General features: G+C 46.9%; 2 protein-coding genes across 6 annotated transcripts in view; one reads left to right on the forward strand and one right to left on the reverse strand.

The window, feature by feature from the left end:
* Window positions 1-15767, forward strand: part of FDFT1 (farnesyl-diphosphate farnesyltransferase 1) — a 62059-nt gene extending 46292 nt beyond the window's left edge. For 2 of the 4 annotated variants that reach the window (XM_021698978.1, XM_021698981.2), the window contains 3 exons: window positions 3643-3819; window positions 5514-5666; window positions 12046-12629. In XM_021698978.1, the coding sequence (XP_021554653.1) occupies window positions 3643-3819; window positions 5514-5666; window positions 12046-12267 (552 nt within the window). In that variant the 3' untranslated portion in view covers window positions 12268-12629. Of the gene's footprint in view, window positions 1-3642; window positions 3820-5513; window positions 5667-6697; window positions 6778-12045; window positions 12630-15366 lie in introns of those variants that run through there. The other 2 variants (XM_044912852.1, XM_021698980.1) reach the window with 2 other exon arrangements.
* A 1132-nt stretch (window positions 15768-16899) lies between these two features.
* Window positions 16900-19129, reverse strand: part of CTSB (cathepsin B) — a 19905-nt gene continuing 17675 nt past the window's right edge. For both annotated transcript variants that reach the window (XM_021698776.1, XM_021698777.2), the window contains exons 9-10: window positions 18282-18410; window positions 16900-17856 (exon numbers count right to left, since the gene is read on the reverse strand). In XM_021698776.1, the coding sequence (XP_021554451.1) occupies window positions 17759-17856; window positions 18282-18410 (227 nt within the window). In that variant the 3' untranslated portion in view covers window positions 16900-17758. The remainder of the gene's footprint in view (window positions 17857-18281; window positions 18411-19129) is intronic.

A 19129-nucleotide genomic window follows, 5' to 3' on the forward strand; every position in this document is an offset into this window, starting at 1 on the left:
GAAGATGATCAATCTCACTCCTAATAAGAAAAATTCACATTAAAACTACCCTGGGCTGAGACATCCTACTTTACCAAGCTTCCCAGGTGACTCCTGTGCAGGCAGGGTTGCCAAAGAGCTCTTGACCATCCTTCCTTGGACACCAAGGCTCAGCGAAGGGAAGGTGTTTGTGTGAGGACCCGCAGTGAGTCAGTGGCCACCTGAAAGGGCTGCCTCGGTCTCTGGGTCCCAGCCGGGGCCTGCCCCCTCTTACCACACTGCGTCTCACCCAGGCGCGTCCCCCCAGCGTGGGTCATGCGCACCAGCTCTGCAGGTCTGCACACGGTTTTCCCTCTTCTGTAATATTGAATAGCTGTTAGACCACAGAATAGTGGTGTGAATAAAATGAGATAAACTTTGGCCAGGGTGCTTACTAAATGTTAAGTTCAAATAGCTTAACCAGGTGTACCTGGGTGGCTCAGATGGTTGAGCATCTGCCTTCGGCTCAGGTCATAATCCCAGGGTCCTGGGATCGAGTCCTGCATCGGGCTCCCTGCTGGGTGGGGAGCCTGCTTCTCCCTCTGCTTCTGCCTCTCTCTCTCTCTCTGACTTTCATGAATAAATAAATAAAACATTAAAAAAAAAATAACCAAAAAAAGAAAAGAACACTGAGAGTCTATTTCTGGCGTCGGATTGGCAAGAAGTCGTAAGTTTGGTAATCGCTAAGGAAGACTGGGGACACAGGCACTGTGTGTGGCTGGTGAGAGTGTGTCCTGGTGCAAGCAGCCCTGAGCACTGGCAGCTTGGCAAGTGAATAATATGGGAGCTTATTGAGGCAGCTTTGTTTCTAATAGTTACAGTTTATGAACAACTGAGATGTCCATCTATACAGGACTGATTGAACTATGGTATATTCACTTGGTGGAGCACAAAAAGAAATAAACAACTAGGGAGTGATCTCCAGGTTATATTATTAAGTGAAAAAAAGCAAGGTGCACAGCAATGTAAACTCAACGTAATAAAATGTTTTCAGTAATTATACTGTGAATAATATTGTTACTGAAATACTGAAACTATTATAGAAACTCTATAATATAGCAAATAGGCAATTGTGTTCATATCAGTCTAGGAACCAAGATTTTCACTCTAAAATAAAAGGTACAGATATAAAAATATTAATAAAGTTAAGCAAAACTCCCATAATCCTAAACTAAATTGGAAATATCTATATGAACTCCTGATACAGATTCTCTTAAAAAAAAAAAAAATGTCTAGCTCCCTCTACCAAGAGGTGTAGAAACAAACCAGTAGTAATGTGTACCGCTGGTGTTCCAGTTTGGTCTTTTAATACCATTTCCCACCACACAGAGTAGTGGAGGCAGGAAATATACAAAATGAGCTTGGAATATACTGTCATGCCAGGAAATAAGGGAGTTATCAAAGTAAAAAGTACAGCATAAAAAGGTACAGGATCCAATTCAAAGGCATTTTCACTGACCACATATGGAACAATTTGAGTATCAAAAACAATAAAGACTGCAGTGGGTTAAAACACACCAAATATGTTTAAATCTAAAGAAAAATGAGCATGTGCCTCTTGAAAGATGGTGTGTTCTCTTACCGAGAGGCACACAACATCTGATCTTTGCCCACTTTTGATGTTAGCAGTCATTAGGCTTCATGCCTAGTTCTGCTAATTTATTGGGGATCAAGTCCCACATCCGGCTCCTTGCTCAGCGGGGAGTCTGCTTCTCCCTCTGCCCGCCGATCCCCCTGCTTGTGCTCTCTCTCCTTTCTCTCTCTTTCTCTGATAAATAAATAAATAAATAAATAAATAAATAAATAAATAAATAAATAAAATCTTAAAAAAACCCTCATATCTGATTGGGTTTAATCTGTTGTAATGATTCTCACTACTGAAGCTCAAAATTTCCCATCTTTGGTCAGGAAGAGGTTCAGGTTGGCTCCTGAGTCCTCATGAAGGGACCCTTAATAGTCTTTGATAACTTCCTTGCCATTTGGTATGTGAAGATGCTCTAAGCTCATTTTGTACATTTCTTGCCTGAGCTCTGGACTCCTCCAGCTCTTGAGAAGCCCGTCCAGGACACCTGGGCTAATGGGAAATAGTACCCAACACTGCACTTGGGCACTGCTCTTGGGATAGTCACTGTGTGTGTGTGTGTTTACTTTTAAAGCTCAAATGCCTTGTAAGTTTATATTGGTATTTCCAGTTCAAACTCAGGACCGTAGGATTGTTACATAATGTCCTCCTCTGTATTACATTTCTACTTCATTTCTTCCTCATCGGGATTCATACTTCTCAGGGAAATCAGAGATGCTAGAATTAGTATATACCATGATTACTCATTTGCTTTTTTTCCCCTCATTACAGATCCTGCAGTCTCTGAATAATGATACTAAATTACCACCAAAATGATTATTGAAAATAATTGAAGACATTTTTTGCATATGCTATACTAATTCCCAATTTTTTATGATTGTATTTATTTCTGAATCATCAGATTAGATAGCCATCACCACTGTAATATCTCCCTTTCCTCCTTACTTAGTTTAAGCTCCTCACCAGTCTTTATATTGATGTCTCCAGTCATTCTGGTTGTCTGGAGCTCGCACGCTGATAGATAGGAAAGACCCATGAGAATAATAATTCCCCATGTTTATACAGATTGATAACAATTTGTGGCTTTGATGTTTGCAAGTTAGTTTTTCTAGATATAAAATTTTTAGCTCACATTTTTTAGTATCCCATTTTCTTCCCCTTTACAGACTGGCTGTTGAAAATCTAAGGATAACTTTCTTTTCCTTGTAAGTTATGGGTTCTTTTTGTTTTACTTGGTGGTCACTGCCTAGATCCCTTATCACTGGAGATGCCGAAAAGTGATGTCCTAATTCTTTCATCCTTTCTGCATCTCTTAGCAGGAATTTGGGATTTTGTAAAAATGGTAGTGGTGGTGGCCAGTCATGTATTTGGGGGAGTGTATAAAGTGACAATAAGCATTATTCTTTGGGAAGCTTCAGAGTGACCAAAAATGAAAGTAAGTTCTTTGCTAGCTTCAGAGACTCCTTTAAATAATATCATTAAAAATTGTCAAATCAATCCCACTGTTGGAGTTGAAGATGTTATTTCGCTTTTGAGTTACTAAGATCCAAGGAGGTAATGTTCTCGTAGTATAGACTCAGCTCATTCTCCCCCAATACACTTGTTCAGCAGCATTCTTATTAGAATTGGGAATGCCATGTTAATCATGATTTACTCTGAGGCCTGACCATCTTCAGAATGCTTATCGTTTAGCTTGTAGTACTGTTGTAGCTGATTTTGTATCTACCTGGTTATTTTTTTCAGGAGGAGACTAATGCCTTCTGGAATAACGGGAGTCGTCAAAGTATTGCTTAGTACATGCTGTACTATGTGTCCCTAAGGGATAATTTCCCAAATACTTAAGTGACTCCTAGGTTGTGATGAGACCCTGACTGGTCGTCATAAATAGCCACTGCGTGGAGCTTAAAACGGACTTGATCTTGGTGAAAGAGGAGTCCGCAGCTAAGAAAAACTTTACTGTAGATCATAGTTCTTATTCACAAAGATTCTTTCCTACTGCTTGTACATTCTTCCCTTATGCACATGCTAACTTATTTTTTAAGGTTTGGAGCAAATATGTTAAGAAGTTGGGCGATTTTGCTAAGCCACAGAATATTGACTCGGCTGTGAAGTGCCTGAACGAACTTATAACCAATGCACTACACCACATCCCAGATGTCATCACTTACCTTTCAAGACTTAGAAACCAAAGTGTGTTTAACTTCTGTGCTATTCCACAGGTATGCAATGGAGCTATTCTTGTATATGAGGGGTGGAAGCTAAAAGGAGCGGCGTGGTGGTGGTGATGGGGGTGGAGAGAATGCATTTACTATTTTGGTTTGCTGTGTTCAGGAATATGGTTCCTTTTAAAAAATGACTCTGGTCTATTGTCTTTTGCTGGGGGGAGGCAGGCAGGGTTTCACCACATCTCCCCTCTACCCCAAAACCACCATCCCAGCTCAGCCTCCTTAGATCCTTAGCCTCACAATTAAATCTAGGGCTTTGGCTTGGATTTAGGGGGAATGCTGGGTAAAATGTAGGTGAAGGTTTATCATTACAGAGTCTTACTTAAGCACCTAGGTTTGTTTGTTTTTTTTTTAAAGATCTTATTTATTTATTTGACAGAGAGAGAGATAGTGAGAGCAGGAACACAAGCAGGGAAGTGGGAGAGGGAGAAGCAGACTCCCCGCGGAGCAGGGAGCCCGATGCGGGGCTTAATCCCAGGACCCTGGGATCATGACCCGAGCCGAAGGCAGACGCTTAACGAACGACTGAGCCACCCAGGCGCCCCTTAAGTGCCTAGTTTTTGCTGTCCGTTTCCCAGACTCAGGATAACACACCTGATCCTATGGACCTACCCCCTCAGTCCTAGGAGCTTACACTTTTTTAAATGCCTTTACCAATTATTTCAGTTTTTAACTCAAATACATGAAAGTCATAGGATTTAACTGATTTGGAAACTTGATTTTTTTTTTAAAGATTTTTATTTATTTGAGAGAGAGAGAGCACGAGCAAGGGGAGGGGCAGAGGGAGAGGGAGACTCCCCGCTGAGCATTGAGCCCGACACAGGGCTTGATCCCAGGACCCTGGGATCATGACCTGAGCCAAAGGTAGATGCTTAACCGACTGAGCCACCCAGGCGCCCCTTGATTTGATCTTTTAATGACCAAACTTGAGTGGTTGTTGGAACTAAATTCTGCGTGCTTGATTTAGGTTCCCATTTATCTTAGAAGTAATTTGCCATTGAGCATGGGAACTATCCCCCCTTCCCATTTGTCCCCCACCCCTCCATGCTATTTTTTCATGTATAATAGTTATGTTTGTTGTAGGAAAAATAGAAAATTATTTGTAGATTTTTTTTTTAAAGATTTATTTATTTGATAGAGAGACAGTGAGAGAGGGAACACAAGCAGGGGGAGTGGGAGAGAGAGAAGCAGGCTTCCCGCCGAGCAGGGAGCCCGATGCGGGGCTCGATCCCAGGACCCTGGGATCATGACCTGAGCCGAAGGCAGACGCTTAACGACTGAGCCACCCAGGTGCCCCAGTAGATATTATTTTGAGATACATTTTTTGGCTCTCTAATTCACTACTCTAGCATAGAAAATGATGTATGGACTTAATGGACTTATTTTTTCCAAATAAAAAGGAACTTTCGTGGTCAAACTGAAGAATCGTTTAAGACACAATGGCCACTTGATTCTGTGTATTGTTGGAGAAGGGAGGAGTGGGAAAGGTCCAAGTTTTGACATGCTTTCTTCATGGTGATTTTTTCTTGGTTAGTTCCATCTTAGCCCTTTGTCACTTTCTTATTCTACAGAACTTTTTTTCACCTTTTCAAAATGGTGATTGCTTAGCGTGCCATTTCTTTTTTTCATGAGATGAAATGAAGTAGTGTTTTTTTTTTCTTTTTCTCTCTCCCTCCTTATATCTGAAGGTGATGGCCATTGCCACTCTGGCTGCCTGTTATAATAATCAGCAGGTGTTCAAAGGCGTAGTGAAGATCCGAAAAGGGCAAGCAGTAACTCTAATGATGGATGCCACCAATATGCCGGCGGTCAAAGCTATAATCTACCAGTACATGGAAGAGGTGGGTTCTTATTTCACTACCTGGAGAATCTGTAGCTATTTTTAGGATTTAAATAATGTCACTGTTTAAACAGTTCGTATTTGGCTATTAGATGATCCTAACAACTCACTGTGTTATGGTATAAAGAGACAGGAGCTGGTGTCCTTTATTAGGAAAAAGCGTGTGCACAGGTTGCTGATCAATCAGAGCTGCACGGCACCCTGTGGGAGGGTGTAAATGCAGCGAGCCTTTAGGGTGGAAGCCCCTAAGGAGGATGAGGTTTTTTGAGGCAGAAGATGATGGTAGAGACCAACGAGGCTTCTTGGTTCATGGGTGAAGAGAGTGAAGCTGAGGCTTGTGCATGCTACACAGCATCTGACCGAGTGGATCTCGGAGCCCAGGCCAGGTTGCCTGTCACCCAGTCCAGTACTTTCTATTACATCATAGGCCTCAACTGAGAAACCACAGTAGGGAATTTCAGCAAAGGAAAATCATCAAGTTGCAATGATTTCTCAATTTTCTAATGCAAATCTCGTTTCAAACGCCAAAACTACCCTATAAAACAAAACGTACTTGTTCAAGTCAGATCTCCTACTGTGGAGGATATAATCTATGACTAGGTTCAAAAAACTTTCTCTTAGAGGCTGAAACTAATCACTAGGCCCCAGAGTGGTGGTTCTTAATTGAAGGGGCTTTTGCACCTCCCCCAACCCCCCCCCACCAGGGGACATTTGGCAATGTCTGGAGACATTTTTTGTGATGCTCACACTGGCGAGGGGGGTGTCTGCTGCCTTCTGGTTAGTGCAGGCCCTGAGATCCTTAGATTCTTATTGAAGATTGAACTACTACAGAAATACATGAAACATGAAAGACCTTCTTCCTTCCTCTCTCCCAGAGAGAACTATTGCTGTCAATAATTTTCTGCCTCCTTTCCGTCCTCTGGTTACACCTCTACAGGGATGTGATGTGTAATAGTGGTTTCCCCTAAACAGAATTCTGCCAAACAATGATTTCCTCTGATTTCTATTGCATATTGCACATTCTCCTTGGAGTTCCTCCCTGTCTTCTATCTGACAAGCTTTGGACCTCTGCATTTCTACCAGAGGCACCTATAGAAGACATAAGAGAAGAGATCCTGGGTGGCTCAGTCAGTTAAGCGGCTGCCTTTGGCTCAGGTCATGATCCCAGGGTCCTGGGATCAAGTCCCACGTCGGGCTCCCTGCTCAGTGGGGAGCCTGCTTCTCCCTCTCCCTCTGCCCTCCCACCCCCCACCGTGCGTGCTCTCCCTCTCTCAAATAAGTCAATAAAATCTTTAAAAAAAAAAAGGACAGGGGCGCCTGGGTGGCTCAGTCGTTAAGCGTCTGCCTTCGGCTCAGGTCATGATCCCAGGGTCCTGGGATCGAGCCGCGCATCGGGCTCCCTGCTCCGCGGGAGGCCTGCTTCTCCCTCTCCCTCTCCCCCTGCTTGTGTTCCCTCTCTCGCTGTCTCTCTCTCTGTCAAATAAATAAATAAAATCTTTAAAAAAAAAAAAAAAGAAGACCAAAGTTTTTTTAAAAATCCTAAAATTCTTGTGGTGACTAGATAGAGTGTTCATTCAGCCATTGACCAAAAAATTGCTACTAATGAGACTTGGGACAGTCTGGTTCACCGTATCACCAACACTTCCTTTGAGCTTACTGTGTGCCTGGCAGAGCAACTGAATAGGTGGATACTATTAATATCAAGGAAACTTGAGCTGGAGCCATAATTTGGACCCAGCAGATCTGGCTGACTTCAGAGCCTATGCTGTTCACTACAATTCTAAGGGGTTTGGAGTACCCTTTGCAAACTAAGCAGTACCGTATTAGGCACTTTTTCTCCGTTTTATATAATGTAGTATGTAAGTCAGAGACGATTTTAGTTGAGTTGCGAGGCTGCAACAGTTGAGTCGCCCACAAAGCTGAAAATATTTTCTGGCCCTTTAAGAGCATTTGCAGACCCCTGATTTAAGGCATCAATTGTTTCAAGCTACTCAAGGTAATTTGGGGGAGATGTTAATACTTGAGTTGATTTGATTGAGAAAAATCTCTGAAGACTTCCAAGTCTGAAGGAATAAAATGTAATAATGGTTTTGATGTCAGCATGAATGAAATTTCAAGTGAAACCTTTTTGTATCAAGTCCACAAGTTGTCTGGGTTTTTTTGTTTGTTTTTTAGGATTTTGAGAGAAAGAGAGAGAGAGAGAGTGCATGAGTGAGGGGGAGGGGCAGAGGGAGAAGCAGACTCCCCGCTGAGCAGGGAGCCTTATATGGGGCTCAGTCCCAGGACAGGACGCTGGGATCATGACCTGAGCGGAAGGCAGACGCTTCACTGACTGAGCCACCCAGGTGCCCCCAGTTGTCTGGCTCTTTGCTGCTGTCCAATTATTAACACTTCTCCTCACTGATCAAGTCTGTCCTTTGCAGGGAGACAGGAAGACACATTTATTCTGTCAGGTCTCTGGGCCTAACTGGTGGTAACCGTAATGCCCTTGCAGGGGACTTGAAGGCTTTCCTCCCGCAGCTCTAGTGTTTAGTGGAAGAGTCAGAGTGACAGCCGAACCTTGCTGAGTAGGTGGGCACTGCTCCTCAGTGTCCTGCGTCATCTGGAGCAGCCTCAGCTTCAAACCAGTCTGGATACCTGTCAGCTGGCGAGAAGCTCCACCAGCTATTTTGGGGCAGAAACAAATGCTCCGGCAAGCAGCCAGAAACTATTATTTCCTTCTCTGCCAATGCTCGTTCCTTGGCGAGGGCAAGCTTTTTGAAGCTGGCGCAGCTTCCGGGTTCACCCTGCGCTGTGGTTCGTCTAGAGCATCGTCCTGCCCTTCAAGCGCTTCTTGTGCTCATGACTCAACAAGTGTGGTCCTCGGGTCAGCAGCAGCCGGGGCCCCTGGCACTTGCTGGAGTCTTACCCCGACTCGAACCCACTGAATCAGAATCTGCCTTTACCAAGACCCCCAGGTGATCACCTGTGGACAGAAAGGTTGAAAAGCACTGCTGTTAACCCACCCTCTCCTCAGCTGCCGCTGCCTTTTCCCCATGTGAGGAAGTGCGAGGTGGTGTGTTGTGAACCCGCTCCGCTCCTCTGCGTCCGCCTCCCCGGTGTGAACCTAAGCTCTGCGTGTACACGCTCCTGCGCACCCCCCACCTGTCGCCCCCTCGAGATCTGCTGCCTCTTTATCCAAAGCCCCCTCCTCCCCCCGTCACTCCTCTAGTTTGTATGTGCGCTCAGGCCGCTCAGCTTCAGAAAGCTTCAAAAAGTCAAAAAATGACTCTGGCTTGACTTTGCTCCTTTCTATCTACTCCCCCACCCCACCCCCACTCCCCACTTAAGCTTCTTGAAAGATACATGTACTTCATGTTATTTATTCCCATTTTTTTCTCAACCCACCTCGTTATGCTAGCTAGCTTTTGTTCCTACCTTATCATGAAAACTTTTCTTACTTAAGTGATTTGATGACTTTCTAATGACCAGTTTTTAAAGCATTCTCCCCAGTCCCACTGTATTATTTGACACTGGCTCTTTCTCACCTTGAAAGCCTTTTCCTCTCTAGGCTTCTGTGACTCTTGCCTCCAGTTTAACCTCTTACCTGTCTGTCGACTCCTTTGCCGTTCTGGCTCCTTATACTGGTATTTCCCGGAGTTCTGTCTTGGATTTCATTTCTTCTCACTGCACAAAAGCTTTCTGGTATTCTCTTTGATGGCCCGGCTTCTTTCTCCACCACATGCTCATCACTCCTGACTTGATTAGTCCAGCTCAGGACTTGGTCATAAACTTTTTTTTTTTTTTTTTGCTTAATGACATTGCCATTCACCTAATCAAGGAATCCAGATAACCCAGGCTCCTCCTAACCCTCATCCATAGGAATCTCCATATCCTACCTGTTCTACCTATAGACTTTACTTGTCAGAATTTTGCATGCATTACCCTCTGACCAAGCAATTCTAGGACTTTATGTGCAAAATTAGCCAGAAAATGTGCAGAGGTGCTTTACTGTAACATTTTGTCCTCAGTCCTCATTGGGAAGGAATTGATTAAATTATAGTACATTCACATTATGTGGCTTGTGTTTAAAAACAGAATGACATCATTTTCTAGGTTCTGGCATTAAGAAATGTCCATAAAAAATTATCAGTGAAAAAAGTCAAATCGCAGCATAATCTGTTTATAAACTATTTTAAAAATAAAATTGTGTATAATTTTATATGCACAATGTAGTCATATATTTATCCATTATATAGAATATAGTCTTTTTTTTATTTTTAAGATTTTATTGATTTATTTGACACAGAGAGGGAACACAAGCGGGGGAGTGGGAGAGGGAGAAGCAGGCTCCCCACCGAGCAGGGAGCCCAATGTGGGGTTTGATCCTAAGACCCTGGGATCATGACCTGAGCTGAAATCAAGAGTCAGATGCTTAACCGACGGAGCCACCCAGGTGCCCCCTGTATTGCTTGTTTTTATAAGCATAACTCCGTCATCTAAAATTTTTTTTTTTTAAGATTTTATTTATTTATTTGAGAAAGAGAATGAGATAGAGAGAGAGATCATGAGGGTCAGAGGGAGAAGCAGACTCCCTGCTGAGCAGGGAGCCCGATGCGGGACTCGATCCTGGGACTCCAGGATCATGACCTGAGCTGAAGGCAGTCGCTTAACCAACTGAGCCACCCAGGCACCCGTAAATTTTTTTAAAAGAAAGTAGAGGAAATTGTAGTTTCATCTCTGCTTCTGTTGTTCTCTCTAAAGCTATTCTTGGTAGTATAATATTAGATATCATTAGCGTATTTTGGTAGGCATATATATATATATATATATATATATTTTTTTTTTTTTTTTTTTAATTAAGTGAGCTCTTTGCCCATTGCAGGGCCTGAACTCATGACCCCAAAGATCAAGAGTCACATGCTCTCCCGACTGAGCCAGCCAGGCGCCCCTATAGGCATATTCTTTTATTTTCTTGTTATACTAAATTGCAGCCATGCCCTTTTGGTGGGGAGGTGGGAGGGTGGCAAGAATATAATATATGTCTGTGGAAAAAAGTACCCATTATATAATGCAAATTTTGGGAAAAAATTATTTAAAAATATGCCTGCTCTGTCGTCTTCCTCCTCTTTGCCTCCGTCTCGGCTCAGATCCTTGTCACTTCCCACCTCCGTCATCTCCTAGTTGCTCTGTCAGTTTGAGTCAGTGACCATGTGCGTGCCAGGCAAAGAGCTGGGCTGGAGGCAGAAAGATGAGGAAGATGTGGTGCCTTTGAGACTTGTAGTCCAGGGAGACACACAGAAATAGCTGAATTCAGTGTTAAGTGATAAGGTAGGAGTTATGTGCCGGAGAGGGGCACGTGGCCCAACCTGGGGGTTCAAGGCAGGTTTTCTAGAAGACCTAATATCTAAATTAAGACTTGGGCAATGGGCAAGAGTTAGCCAGGTGAAGGAGTGTGACAGGCATTCCAGGAGTGGGGAGTAGTGTGAGCGAAGAGGGGAACAGAAGTGTGCAGAGCAATCCAAGTGTAAGACAACAGTCGAGTTGTTCCAGTGGTGAGAAAAGACAGGTGGACAGCAGCAAGTGAAGCTGGAAAGGTTCAGTGGCCCCAGGTCACGGGTGGCCTTGTGCTCCACATCACGGAGCTCAGACCTTAACTGAGCAGCCCATAGGGAGCCAGTGGGGGTGTCAAGCAGAGGTTTTTGGTTTCTTTGGGGACAGTGTGGCAAGCAGGTGAGGGGACTTCAGGGTTCAGTAGAGTCAGGAGCTCAGTTTGGAGGCTGGTCATGGCTTAGGTGAAAGGCATCGAGGGCCTCGCCCACAGCTGTAGTTGGAAGCATGGACATGAGGCGTGGGTTCAGCAAATGCTTTGGAGGTTTGTGGAGGGGGCAGGAGGGGCAGAGGCGCCGAGAGGGTTCTAGGAGGACTACTCTCCGGCTCCCAGCTTCTGCTCTCGCCTTTCTTCATCCAGCCTGTGGTCCACACCACAGATTCCATCTTGTCTGGCTGTGTTTGCCCCGCCTTTTCAGTAGCCTTTCCCCTGCAGCGTGTTGCGCTGCTCTGCCGACATTCCCAGGCTCCCCCTCTGTGCCCGGCGCTGGGAGGCGCTGGGAGGCGCAGACCGGAGAGGACCTGGGTGGCTCCCCGGGGGCAGGGACGCCCTGGTGCTCCCTAGATCAGGCTGTGGGACGATACAGGCCTCCGTGGACAATCCTGCCTTATCAGTGGGGTGACTTTGGGTTATTCCTTCCGTGTTCTCTGAGCCTGTTTGCTCATTGGGAAGAGGGACATCAGATACCTCCCTGTGTAGGATTACTGTAAGAAGTAAATACAGAAGGTGTTTATAAAGGTTCTAGGACTCACTAAGTGGCACTTAAAATTTTCTCCTTTCTTTAAAACAGATTTATCATAGAATCCCCAGCTCAGACCCATCTTCTGGCAAAACAAGGCAGATCATCTCCACTATCAGGACACAGAATCTTCCCAATTGTCAGCTGATCTCCCGAAGTCACTACTCCCCTATTTACCTGTCATTTGTCATGCTCTTGGCTGCCCTGAGCTGGCAGTACCTGAGCACCCTGTCCCAGGTCACAGAAGACTATGTTCAGACCGGAGAGCACTGACTGGGTACTCGTCTGGAAGCTCAAGGTCACCCTAAAATGGATTGGCCTTTTCTTCAAGAAAAAGGATATTGGTACCCCCTCTCCCCCCGTTTTTCCCTCCCTCTTTAATCCCTGAAAGAACTCTGTGGACTTGGGACTTTTAGAAACTGTGACATGCAGTCAAGAAGCTAAGAATAAAAGGGAAGGCTACCTCACCCTTGGCAAGCAGGCCCTTGCGGGCGGTGCTCACGTCTGCGCTCCATGGCTAACAGCAGAGGGCCGCTCACGGCAGGTCAGGGGACATGGTGGCATATGGGGCTGCTGAGAGGTCTTAGTGTGAATCCTGGCTAGAATTCTAATTAAATGTATTTAATTTGAAGCAACCTTGGAATACATGTCCTTGTACAAAGCGAAGTGAATTTTCTCCCTTGGGTTCCCATTTTTCTCATCATTTTGTTTTATTCAGTTGGTTTGAATGTAGTAGACGTCTGTGTTTGTAGGTCTAGGCAACAGCCCCAGGTTTCCTAAGAAGGCAGACTGTCTCCTGCCCATGAAGGCTAAGGACTGACTTTTGGGGGTTCTGGAATCGCTTCCTGGTTTAAAAGGAGGTTAGCTTTCAGAAAGAAACTGCGGGATTGCTTTGGGCCCCATCGTGGAAGACTGGCCTCCAGTTAAGGCTGACTTTTTAAGAAGACATCATATATAAAGATGTGTTTATAATGAAGAACTGAATTACTTTGCATCTGTCGAGGGCGGCTCATTTGAAAGCCTGGACGAGCACGGCAAATAGGAACGCAAGAATGGAGTCAGTGATGGAGGGACAGACGGCCGTCTGCAGCCCCCGCAGAGCCAGCCAGAGCAGGACCAAGAAGAAGGACCCAACTGCCTGGGCCCTGCACGGCTGTGCCTGCTGGAAATGAGCATGTGGCAGCCTCGCATCCCTGGCCAGCTTGGGACCTGCACTCCCTCTACCAGCCTGCTGTCCCCTTGGCTGACTCTTAGCTGCATGCAGAAATGTTACCATGTCCAGGATTTTTGTGGGGGTTTTTGTCTTTTGTTTTTTTTTTTTTTTAAATCACCAGTTTATACATGGAAGCCTCGAGAAAGGCAAAATGTGTTTTCAGGTGATGGGCTGGAAAGCCAAAGAGCATTTAGCCTCCTTCTTCTAGCATCGCTGTCTGCCTTGAGCCCCGCACAGGCCGGGGGTGTGAGGCACGCTCACCCAGGACCTTACTGTGAAGCTAGGCCTGGGCCGGGGAGGACACGGACCCTCTCGGAGGGTGTTTGAAAAAGCCCCTCAAGCTGAGGAATCACTGTTGTGGGGCATGAAAGTACTTTCTAGAAGCCGTTCATACCCTCGGTGTATATAGCCTACACCTCTGCCGCGGTCCTTTGTGTGCGGTGACGTAATCATCGAAGCTGAGGGTTTTACCCGGCAGGACTGCTGGCCTCGCGTTGTTACACACGTACTCACACTGCTGTCCCTTCGTGTCCCCGGCTGCCACCGGACACAGTGGCTTAGTTTCGGTCCATGGAAGCTGCGGTGAATTGGTTCATCTGAGGGTCGGTCCTGGACAAACTTGTCACCACGCTGAAGCCAGGCATTTGCCGCACGGGACACAGCTCTGAGCCGGGCTCCCCAGGAATTTTCCTAGTAATTTAAGCATCAGAACTTGGTTTAAGATTCCAAGGTGGGTTGTCAGAAATTTGTGTGCTGAAATGCCGGATGAGTTCCGTTACAACCCGCGTAGGACAGAGAACCTGGTGGAAATCGTGGTCTGGGGTGGGTGGACTGGAAGGTTCTTTCCTGGCTCAGTCATGACCTGTGGGACTTTCTGAGCTTCTGTATGGTTTAGCAGATCTCCCAGGCCCCTCCCAGCCATAGAGTTATGTAACTTTTACTGTCACGGACTCATGCAAAGTCTTAGCTCTTGGGCCCACTCCTGAGTGCTTTGGAAGATCATTTTCCTTCTAAATATAGTTCTCTGTTAAAATTGCCAGATAAAATACAGGCTGCCCAGTTAAACTAGAATTTGACACACTAGTTTTGTTTTGGTTTAGTATAATTATGTCCCAAATATTATTGCACAGGACATATTTCTACTAAAAAATTACTTGCTCTGAAATTCAAATCTGATTGAACATCCTTTGTTTTTGTTTTTTTTAAAGATTTTATTTATTCATTTGAGACACAGAGATACAGAGAGAGAGAGAGCATGAGGAGGGGGGGGAGTGGGCGAGGGAGAAGCAGGCTCCCTGCTGAGCCAGGAGCCCGATGCGGGGCTCGATCCCAGAGCCCTGGGATCATGACCTGAGCCGAAGGCAGGCGCTTAACCATCTGGGCCACCCAGGCACCGCAACATCCTTTGTTTTTGTTAAATCTGCCAACCCCACCCTCCGCTCCACACTTTAATTAATCAGATGTATAGGATGTCTGGCCTAAGGTCTACTTGAGTTCTACTTACAGGGGAATATTAGAGCTTTTCCTCAGAGGAGTATCTGACCCATCTGAATCTAGGGCTCTAAATTTAAAGAACTCCCTTACAACAGACAGGAGCAAGATTCTGATCTCCACACTTTGGGAGCTTCTAGAGCTCCAGATACACATGCACACCCATCTCCCTTTGGGAAAGCGCTTGGAGCAATTACCTGGAAAGCCCCATTCTGTCGGAACCCTTTCCCTGGGGCTGGCGTGCACATGTGTGTGGGGGGAGGAAGGGTGGTTAGCCATTTGTTAATTAACCTTAGCAGTTTGGGAAGCAAAGCTCTAAAGCCATGGTTCTCAAACTTTAGCATCTGAATTGCCTGAAGGTCCCAGATTGCTAGGACCATTTGTCTCTCAGGTCTTGGGGAGTAGCCCCCAAACTGGCATCTTTAACAAGTTCTCAGGTGATACACATGCTGCTGGTCAGGAGCCCAGTTTGAGAACCGCTGCTCTAAGGTCTTATTTTTCAAACTCTAATGAACATATGAATCAGCAGGAGTCTTGTTAAATTGCAAGGGCAGATTCAGAGTTCTGGCCCAAGTTCCGCATTTCTAACAAACTGCCAGGTGACGGCCACGCTTTTGGTCTGAAGCATAGCTATCCGACGCTTTTTTTTTTTTGATTTTATTTGACAGAGAGAGACACAGCGAGAGAGGGTATCCGACACATTTTAAAAGTGGAAAAGGTTCAACTATGTGCGCAGACTTCTGAGTCTAAACTAAACCCACACCCTCCTCTGGGTAATGAACAAAAAGGCATGGTCCCTTCCATCGATCACCTTGTTCGGACAGGCACCCGAGAGAAGCGTACCACTTGTTGAACTGAGGTGACAGAGTGATCAGTGAGGTAATTTGAGGTTTATTTAAGTATTGACATTGATCCCAACCCTAAATAAACATGGCTGGTTTTGTTTTCTAACAGACTCCTTAAGCCAAGCGTGCAGATGCCCTGCATTTCATCTGGGTCCTTGCTGTATTGCATCTCCACCGGCTTCCCGGCTGAGTGCAGAGCTGCGGGTGGGCGTGGGGTGGGCACAGGACGGGCACAGGATGGACGTGGGATCATCCGATTGCGTTTGGGGGCGGGTCGAATTTGTCAGAACTACATTGAGGTTATGAATGTCTTCCAAATGAAATTTGAGGAATAAAGTGATTGCAAAGTTTGGCTTTGGTAACCTTTGTTAAACGCTTAAATATTATGTCAGGTGTCACAGATTTTTAAGTTTTTCATTTAATTCCGGCTTTCACAAATTTTCCCTTCCATATTCAGCAGGTGTTTAAGAGCTTATCTGATAAGGCACTTCCTGATCCCTAACTTCTAATTCCCATTGGAAGTCAAACTTCCCATGCTTCTAGAACTAGTCCAGCCCTCAGCTGGGAAAGAAGTCAGGTACCGACGGGCCAGTGGGATGGGGGGCAATTCTTTTAGTTTCCTGTTCCCTCCAACACTAGTGTACTTCACTGCTTGGGATTCTTTTTTTTTTTTTTTTAAGATTTTTTATTTATTTATTTGAGAGAATGAGATAGAGAGAGAGAGAGAGAGCATGAGAGGGGGGAGGGTCAGAGGGAGAAGCAGACTCCCCGCAGAGCAGGGAGCCCAATGCGGGACTCGATCCCGGGACTCCAGAATCATGACCTGAGCCGAAGGCAGTCGCCTAACCAACTGAGCCACCCAGGCGCCCACTGCTTGGGATTCTTAACTGGGACTATGCAAAGCAACAGTTCTTAACCGGCAACGTGACCCAGACACAGAGGGAACTTAGACTAGGACACACAGGCTGCGTCCACCCCGTCCCAAACATCAGCAGCGACCAGGGCGACCTGGCCCTCCGCTGGGACAAATGGCTTCCGGTGTCACCCCCCACGCCACTCCTGTGTGACCCCCCACGCGGGTTGCTGCTGGCTTGCAGCTGGTATGAAACGGACTACAACTATGTTCCTAGCTCTTGAAATTGAGCAGGGGTGCAGCTCGTCGGGCTTGAGACACAGTGTAGGGGATGCAGTTACAGAGCAGGGTTGATGAAAGTGACAGGGAACTAAGAGAGAAACCATGGTTTGAGGCAAGAGTTCCCTGGTTCGAGTTTCAAGGACACCCGGATCCAGGAAAACAGGATTCTGTCGGGTAAGGACGGATGGACCGTGGCATCCCACCAGAACACAGACTTCACGTTGAGGGAGAAAATGTTTTATTGGCACAGTCATTCCTTTCCTGGTTAAATTAACAGAGTGAAGCAGTGATCTTTACAGGGGTCAAGCTGGTTTCTCCCGAATGAGTTTCACTGTATTAGGCTGGGAGGCCGATCGGTCGTGACCACCTGGTGGTGGTGGAGGGAGACATGGTCTGTGAAGCGAGGACAGATCCTCCAGCTGTTCTCTCATTCACATGATCAGCTGAGGTGCACACAAAATGAAACACCTAAAAAGGAACCATGCCAAGGGCATGACCAGAGAGGGTCTTTGCAGCAACACCGCAAAGCTCAAGAGATGCAGGGGCCTTTGGAGAACGGGTTTCCCCCAAGGGCCGCCCCACGGGTTTTCTTTTCAACCTAGTCCACAGCTAGCGAGCTACTTGCTTACAAGTACTGCCACTGGTGGGGACTGGTCTTGTTAGGGACTCCACTTTCTATTCCTCTGGAACGCCTAACAAACCCTCTAGGTCTCGGTCTGGCTTCCCGGTGTGCGCGGAAGGGGGGAGGATGCGCTGGGGTGCGGGCACTAGTCTGGGGGGCGGGGGGTGGAAGGCCTCGCTTTGCTTGCGAGGGTGGCTCACGTCGTCTAAGTGTGCCCTGGGACCGCGGTCCACCCAGCAGGCTGGGAGGTAGCCAGGCCTTGGACATGTCTCCTTGGAAGACGGTTCTGACGGTAGATGCGAGGTTTGGCCCAATCCTTCAGGCCCTGTCTAAAACCTCTTATACCTTACCTCAACTCGAAAGGATAAAAGACATTCCTCCCCATCTCCTCACCAGCCCAACTGGCTATATTTAGGGAAACACTGCCCCAGGGCTGGCGGGACCAGTCCCACAGCAGATTAGATCTTTTTCCAGTACTGGTCAGTGCATGGGACTCCCGCCACAATTTCTGATTCAATTCCACAGTGATCCCGTCCTCTGAGGATTTTAAAGAAGCCTGGAAAGCAAAAATAGGCCTTTAGAGTGTGCTCAGTTTTGACCCTTGCCAAGGTACTCACACCAGAAGACACCAGCCTAGCCCCAAAGCAGTCAGCAAACCAACCCCAAGGTGCTCTCCCGACTCCTCTCCTGTTTGCCCAGTAGCCTGGCTCCACGTCACGAGGCCTCTAGACCCCACTTCCATTTGACCCACATAAGCAAGCACTGCACCCGGGGCGTGGGGAAGCGCGAGGGACAAGCGACCCGAAGCCACGTCCTGATCCCTACCACCCTCTCTCGGCATCAGCATCTGCCTTCATGGCAAGGGAACCCCCAGGAGGGCACTGCTGAGCCCCAGGCCCAGTGTCTGGAGCAGAGCAGGACAAGATGACCACTCCGTCCCGGCTCACACGCCCTGTGAGCAGGCAGTGGGCCGCCACTCACCACTGTCGCCCCAGTCCGTGTTCCACGAGTTGCCAACCAGCCAGTAGGGCGTGCCATTCTCCACTCCCCAGCCCAGGATGCGGACAGCGTGGCCTCCCATCATTTCTCCAGTGATGTGCTGGTACACCCCTGAGAAAGGGACGGCCCGTTCAGGCAGAGACCGGTCCCGGAGCATCGCTCCAACTCAGCTGGCTCCCCGGGCCCACCAAGCCCTCCCAAACAAGGTTACACAGAGAGCGCTCTGACGTTCTCTCAGAGGGCTCCAGGGGCTCCCGCCACATGGGGTAATCATTCCAATAGGTTTTTGAAAGCCCAACACCCAAATATGTTGAGTAAATATTAAAGGGGAGTCCCAACAAAATGAGCTTGTTGGTTGCCTTGAAAACTGAAGTTATAAATTCTAATCTAAGAAGTAAATTTAACATTAACATTCAATTCCAGCTATCTGTTCTACATGCTAGGACTCCATGGAAGGATGTATTTGTCAAAAGGGTTCTGTAACTTGAGGAGTTTCAAGTTGCTGCCCTGGGATGGACCCTGCAGGGGTGAAGAGAGAGAGAGGCCGGGGTGGCGGCAGCCGGTGCTGACCGAGCTCAGCGTGCTCACAGGGCCTGTGGAGCAGGCGATGGCCTCACTGGTGAGTTAATCAGTCTGTCAAACTGGAAATGCACCCCTTTAAATTATGGGGGGGGGCGGGGGAACTGTTAAAAAAGCACCAGCTTCGGGCGCCTGGGTGGCTCAGTCGTTAAGTGTCTGCCTTCGGCTCAGGTCATGATCCCAGGGTCCTGGGATCGAGCCCCGCATCGGGCTCCCTGCTCAGCGGGAAGCCTGCTTCTCCCTCTCCCACT

This window comes from Neomonachus schauinslandi, chromosome 2, assembly GCF_002201575.2.
Source record: "Neomonachus schauinslandi chromosome 2, ASM220157v2, whole genome shotgun sequence".
NCBI lineage: Eukaryota > Metazoa > Chordata > Mammalia > Carnivora > Phocidae > Neomonachus > Neomonachus schauinslandi.